This window comes from Boleophthalmus pectinirostris, unplaced genomic scaffold (genome assembly GCF_026225935.1).
Source record: "Boleophthalmus pectinirostris isolate CB_2022bp ecotype Guang Dong unplaced genomic scaffold, ASM2622593v1 HiC_scaffold_22, whole genome shotgun sequence".
Lineage (NCBI taxonomy): Eukaryota > Metazoa > Chordata > Actinopteri > Gobiiformes > Gobiidae > Boleophthalmus > Boleophthalmus pectinirostris.
Window position 1 is genome coordinate 12,605,364 of NW_026571190.1, and position 7,173 is coordinate 12,612,536.

General features: G+C 48.9%; 1 protein-coding gene across 1 annotated transcript; it reads right to left on the reverse strand.

Moving 5' to 3' along the window:
* Positions 1–987: 987 nt before the first annotated feature.
* LOC129410311 (uncharacterized) lies at positions 988–1,578 on the reverse strand. The gene is made up of 2 exons (XM_055158028.1): positions 1,459–1,578; positions 988–1,354 (listed from the first exon to the last, which is right to left on the reverse strand). Exons 1-2 carry the CDS (start codon positions 1,560–1,562, stop codon positions 988–990), a joined length of 471 nt encoding a protein of 156 aa, XP_055014003.1. The 5' UTR covers positions 1,563–1,578.
* Between the last annotated feature and the right edge of the window lie 5,595 nt (positions 1,579–7,173).

Genomic DNA, 7,173 nt, shown 5'->3' on the forward strand with positions numbered 1-7,173 from the left:
ATTAAAAATAATAATAATAAAATAAAAAAAATAAATAAAAATAAATTAATTAATAAAAAAAAAATAAAATAAAAAATAAAAAACTAATAAAAAAAGATTTAAAAAATTAAATTAGAAATTAATTATATATATATATATATAAAATAAAATAAATATCTCTGGTGCACACTCGGAGCAGGCTGACAGCATCGATGATCAAGAGGATTTCTTGATGATGTTTTGGGGCGAACGTGCCAATGAGCGGGACGAATGAGTTTGAAGGGGTTTGTCACAAATGTTTTTGACAAGTTTGATTAATTAATAATAATCAATAGAAGTTATAGATAGTATAACCTGTAATTCGTTTTGGTGTTTGTGTTTGAAGAAGTATTTGTTAAAACAGTATAATTAATACTGCAGTTCTTAGTTTATGTTTGAAGCATTTAAAGGAACTGTATTGTGTATTTATATGTATGTTTTATTATTGTTTTACTATATGATGTGTAGTATTGTTTCATTATATTTATGTATTTATTATATTAATTACAGAAAATAAATTTACATTAAAGGAACTCATTAAAGAGAAAAACCTGATTTGTTCATAGTTCAAAGTAAATTTATTTGTCACATACATTATTATAGCAGTGTATAATTGCAGTAAAGAAACCAAACATACCATAAAATTATAGTAACAGAAAAGAAAAAAAAAAAGCCAGTAACAAAAATTGTAAAACAAGGATGGCATAATCACAGCATTAGGTGAGTGTGGACTGGTGTTGGTGGTAAGCCTCCACGCCACGTCAAGGTCCTCGTGGCATTGGCATGCTTAAAAGCATAAGCATCAATGCATCACATTTCTTATCTTTTCAATGTCATCCATCACAGCAAATAGTAGAACGTGTGTATCACAGCAGATGGGTGTAAAAATCATTAAGTTTCTTATCTTATCAATGTCATCAATCACAGTAGGCAGTAGAATGGGTGTATCATAGCAGACAGTAAAAGTCATTACATAGAAGGAAGGGGGCATGCGGTTGTCAATGTCAGGAGAGGCACTGTGGCCCGGGACGAAGGTCCTGCTGCAGCTGCAGCAGCTGTTGGTGGTGCGGCCAGAACAACATACATAGGTGGTGCCGGTGACAGTGGCAAAAGGGGTCGCCTTCCTGGTGCTGCCTGGCCAGTGTGCATCACCACTGGTGCTGCCGCTGGTGGACCTACCCTGTGCACCAGCACTGGTGCCGCCGCTGGTGAAGTTGGAGGTGGCAGCGCTGGTGCTGACGGTGCTGCTGGTGTTGGTCCTTGGAGTCCACCTGCTGCAGCGCCTGGTCCCAGTGCCAACAGAAGTCTCTTCTTCTCTCCCAGGGTTGCTGTGTACCTAAAAATACAAAACAGAATTCAAGGACAGACTTTAGTTAGGTATTCAACTGTGGTGATGTAGTTGAAATTGACAGTGGCTGTGTCTACCAACATCAAACCTACCACTGCGAGAGCATCCTCTGGTTGATCTCAGCCAGCTGGATTGGCGCCCGAGCCATCAACCTCTGGCTGCCCAGCACAAGGTTGCGGATATGGTGGAAGTACATCAGAATGTAATCCAACCTACTCCTCCGTACCCCCCAAATGACAGTAAATGGAGGCGGAGTAGATGAGACACAGTTCTGTGCACACACGCTTCCATAATCCGGCTTAAACTGGGCCAGGTGGCAGGTCCTGAGCTTTCCCCAGTCAGGCAGCTATAAAGATGGAATAGAAAGGGCAGGAGCCATCATGAGGACACGCTCTCACATTTCAGTATGTAACTGCTTAAACTTAACAGGTGTATATACTCTGTGGGCTTACCGTTTTAGGCTTTCCACCCCAGGGACGCAGGGGTTGGAAGGCTTGCCTGACTTGAATTGCCCCTGAGTTGGCCTGTCCTAGTAAGGGGTATCACCAAGGCCTCCTAAAGGGCGATCAAGCGATCTACCCCCCCTCTCAGACAAGGCGGCTTGCTCCCGCAGCCCCACCAAGGTTCTGGCCAGCTCGGCCACAGCCAGGTACCCAGGCTGGTCATCTGGTCCTCTATATTCCTGCACACACACAAGCAACGGAGGAATACAGAGTAATTAGTCAGATGATGAGCCGCTGCACGCATGTACAAAGACAATGGATGCTCACCTCAGCTGGCTCTTGAGGAGGTGTTGAGGACCGGCCTGGGGACTGGAGTGCAGGCTCAGGGGTGCTAGGCCTGTTTGGGAGTACAGGTACGCGATCCCTATGAGTTCCCCTAAAATTCAACACACAGACACAAAGCACACAACCCTTTTCATACTACTGGCCAAATTTAGAATTCTTTTGGAATACTACTCCCTGGGTGTGGTATAGTCCTCGAAGACTGAGCTCTCTCGGCTGAGCTCTTCGAGGGAGCACTGCAGGGGGGCCACCGAATGAGCAGAGCAGGCGCTCTTCCTCCGCCATGGACGCTGCCCAATTTTCATTCCACCGCACCAACCCATCCAGGAGAAATGCCTGAAAGTGCCAGGTACACTGAGGAGATGAAGATGAGATAAAGGGTTACGTCAGTCACACACATGCTGTTGAATGTGTAAGGACACGGTGAGGAATTTACCTGGTATGAAGAGGTTGAGATGCAGGTAGAATGATTCGAGGGATGTGGAGCCCCGCACGCATCTGTACACCAGCAGGCTGATTCCCCCCTTTTTCAGCCTGCCTGTCTGGGTGTACAGCTTCACATCCCACCACCTCCTGGATGCAGGGGAGGTGGAAATTCTGCTCCGCCCAGATGTTGTAGATGCGGTCGTCCAACAGAGGAATTCCCATGGTGTTCTGTCCCCACTCGCTGGTGGCCAGGAGGTTGTCGATCAGTCGCTCCGTCTCCACCGCTACACGGGTGTGGCAACGGCAGTGGAGGGCCATCTCCCTGCGGCTGACATGCCTCCAGACCGCAGCATCGTTACGGGGGACGGTCTTCCCTTGTGCCACCAGCTGCTGCTTCCTCGCTGCAAGCAAGAGGGCTCTGTCTGCAGCATCCCACTCGAAGATGGCAGAGGACAGCTGCTGCAGGAAGGGCTTGTAGAGCTGGTGGCTCTTGGCTGCAATGCATCAGGTGCCAAATGTCCAACCGGACGACCAGCTTGTCCCCACCCCGAGAACATAGTAGCTGTCTTGTCACCTCCATGCCGCGAGCAGCAGTCCCAGTCGACGTACAGCAGCAGCGGCAGCTCTACCCCAGCATCCTGGTACCGCCTCACCAACACGGCAGCCATGGGCTGAAGGCCGGCCCCCTCGGCAGCCGTGAGCACGGACATGAGGACTTGCTCGTGCTTGTTCCTGACGTTGGTAGCCCAAGCTGCGGTTCCACTGGCAGCACCGGCGATTTTACGGGTCACCTGTTGACGATACCAAACAGTAACACCTTAGTGATAACGCCGGAGCAATGTGTCAGTGTGTCAGGTTTAAGCCCACCTAAACATTGTAAAAGTAAGAAGAAAGACAAGAGATTAATATCGTTTACTCGCGAGGAGGACGGACAGAGAGTGCGATCAGTTACAGCAGTCTCCACCCGCCCTGATGCACTCCCTGCGTCTCCTCTTTTTATTGTCATAAGGGAGTCCCTAGTTACAATGGGTGTTTCTCTAAGGGGAGGGGTTGAAAACAACAGAAAAACAGTAGAAACATCAGACATGATTTCATTGTGCAAATATGTATATTCAGCATCAGGTGGCCGATAAGGTGTAGCATCATTGTTGTAGCATCTTTGTTGTAGCATCTTTAGGAACAGCACGTCCCCTCCAGCACGTCCCCTTCTTTCTGCCATCCTTGAGAGCTGCCCTCTTTCCCAGCAAAGTGAGAGCCGTCCTCTTTCTCAGAAAAGAGCTGACTAAGTCATTGTTTTAGCAGTGTGCAGAGTGGGTGACAAGTCACTGCATAGTTATAAGCACAAACATTATTTCACACAAAAAACAATACATAGAAAATATGGGATAACATATATAAAATTATTCTAACACAGTGATGCCTAAAATGTGTTGCCATTCGCATACCTTCTTGATGGAGTCCAACTTCAGGATCTTCCCAAAGACGGAGGTGACCCGGCCCTTCACGTCCTGGAGGCGGGTGAGGATATCATGACTGTAGACGGACAGCAGCCACTCCAGAAGTGGAACAGGGCGCATGAGCGGTGGCGGCTGAACCGGGCCATGATACCCACCTTCTTGAAGGGCCTCATGATGCTGAGGTACCGTATGGACTTCTGCATCCACGCTTCTGTGTGCAGCCCACAGATTTTGTTGTAATGCTGCGTGGCGCTGTTCCCCTTAGAACGCTCACGAAGCAGCGCAATAACCCGCCAGTCGCAGGAGAGCCTGAGGAAGTTACAGAACAGCCACACGCAGACACACGCATTAAAATGAGTAGACTGCAACTTACATGTATGTGAGCACAGCTGGGAACTGGGCCAGCTGTCCTGGTCCCAGCTGCCGCATCACCCCCTGCGACCATCCTGCTACCTTCCTCTGACATCGAGTGCACTCCAGGTACTCGGCAGCCATGACATACCAGGAGTCGATGTCCAAGAAACTCCGGATGGTCTTGTAGAACCCAGCCTTGGTTAATGGTTTGCTACAACCAGGCTGGGTGCACGCCAGCCGGACGCCAGCCGGACACCCCTGGGACATCCAGAGGAACAACTGGTACGTGAAGAAGGAGTCAGGACTGGCGGGCGGCTGAGAATAATTCTGCTGGGGCTTGGGGGGTCCGACCACTGAGGCGGGACCTCAGCCTGCTGTCCACCCTAAACAGCACCCCAGCAACCTACTCCTGCTGTTCCCTCGTGAGAGCTGCACACCAGCTCTCAGGCAGTTGGGGCTGTGAAGAAACACAGGCACACCATAAGAAAGGCTTAAAGGCTAAACAGGTGTAAGGCAGCTGATGTGAGAGTGTGTGTTGAGCGTATAGTAGCGTATAGCACGCGAGTATTTCCTCCTCACCTCAGCCACAGCAGGAGTGGTAGTTGGCTGCTCCATGTGCTTCTCCTTCCTCTTCCGCGGCGGTGGTACCAGGGTGGCCTCCCCCGACGAAATCACCTCCACGGACATCCGTCGGGTATCCTGGCTTCCCACAATAGCTGGAGAGGCAGCTGCAGGTGGAGGAGGCGTCATCGCAGGGAGCTGGTTAAGGACCTGTACTTTGACTTCAAAAGAATACAAAAACTCCACAATGATCCTGCAAATGAGCTCAATGGCTAAGGAATGCATGCACAGAATAGAGTTACCATAGTTACCACGAGAGTTAGTATAGTTACGTTATTTATAAGTGATATTAGTGATTTTAGTGAATGGGCAACACACATTAAAAGGAAGGATGTACACCATCACCCGTGGATAGTAAGTATGGGAAGGCTGGCATGTTATGTAAAATCTATATTAGTGGCACCAAACACCAAACAGCGACAGTGAGGATGTAGCATCTACAGCCATGCAAGGCATGATATCAACTTTACCTCTAAAACCTACCTTTGTCCTTCAAGCACCAGCTTTATGAGTTATTCAAAAACAAATAAAATGAAAGGAAAGTTAATTCATTCTAAATTCACTCAATATCAAAATTCCAATGTCAGATGGAATAGTGTTTGTTGTGTGTGACATTTACCCATCTCTATGTCACTGGCAGCCTCGACCAGTTCCTCGTCCGTCATCTCCATGGCGGTGGACAGCAGTGGACGCGAGGGGCACTGGTCTCGGACGGAGGACAACACTATGGATAAAGAAGACAGCACTGGTTATCTATCACAAAGGCTGAGCATCTGGTATTTAAAGGACTGAAGTGGAGGCTTCGTGGAACTGCAGGCTGTGATGACGCAGGACCGACAATCTTGCGGACCTTAGCCTGCAGCTTGCCTGGAGTCATGGAACACCGCTCCAGAAGGGACTTGAACAAAGGAGCAGCCGGCTTTCGCTGTGGCAGCGGCGATATGCTGGTGTTGGTGGTAGTAGCAGCAGCAGCGGTGGTGGTGGTTGTGGTGGCAGCAGCGGTGGTGGTGGTAGTTACGGCAGCAGCGGTGGTGGTAGTGGTAGTTATGGCAGCAGTGGTGGTAGTAGTGGTGGAGCCACTGTTGCTACTGCCGGCCGGCTGCTCCTTGTCCCTCACCAAGATGTACTTCTTGGCGGTGTCCATAGTGGTCCCAGGTATAGGTGCGCTCCGTCTCAGCCAGTTGATATAGCTGCTGGGCAAATAGTGAATTAATAAACAAAAGCACAAGCAAAATCACACAGGCTTCAAGCGCAATGTCTTTTTACCACCTCCTCTCCGAGTCACTGGCTTCATACAGGCCCTGGAGTGTGTCCCTCCGGTGTACACCGAAGCCAACAAGGGCCTCGCACTACTCAGCCCGGGCCTCCACCTGCGCTTTGTGGAAATCCAGTAGCTCCTGGATTTCACTATAAGTGCAGGCGTACTGGGAGAGTGCATTCTTGTTGGCCATGAGGGGGCTGATGGAAACGCTCCTCTCCCGCTCCCACTGGTGCTTGTCCAAAAGCTGGATGACATAGCCCAAGTCATTCTCCAGCAGCCAGTGGAAGGTTTGACCCTGGTACTGACCAAACTGGATGCTGTGACGGCTCAACACCAGAGGAACCCTAGGGGTTCCCAGGGTCTCCACCCTCAGAGATGATGTGGGCCTACGCCTCCTTCTCCACCTCCTCCAGCCTCTTGGCTCGGGCCAAGCTCACGGGGTCTCCGCGGGCCCTGGCAGCCGCTGCAGCCTCCATGAACTGCTTGGCAGCAGCCGAGGGCTTCACAATAAGCTGCTGCTACTACTCCTGCTGCTTCATCTTGGGGGGCAGCTGCCTAAAATTAGGATGCTCCATCTACAAAGACATAAAATGTATAAAATGACACACAAATGCAACATTAAGATATGCTAAACATATAATATAACAATAATATAATAATGCTGCACTAAACTAAGACCAAACCAGTTCTAAACCAGGACAAGATCAGTACTAATGAAGGACCAAAACAGAAGTAAAGGGGGTGGTACCTGGATTGGATGTACTTACGTAGCAGCTGTAGTAGCTGTAGTAGTAGTAGTAGTAGTAGTAGTAGTAGTAGTAGTAGTAGTAGTAGTAGTAGTAGTAGTAGTAGTAGTAGTAGTAGTAGTAGTAGTAGTAGTAGTAGTAGTAGTAGTAGTAGTAG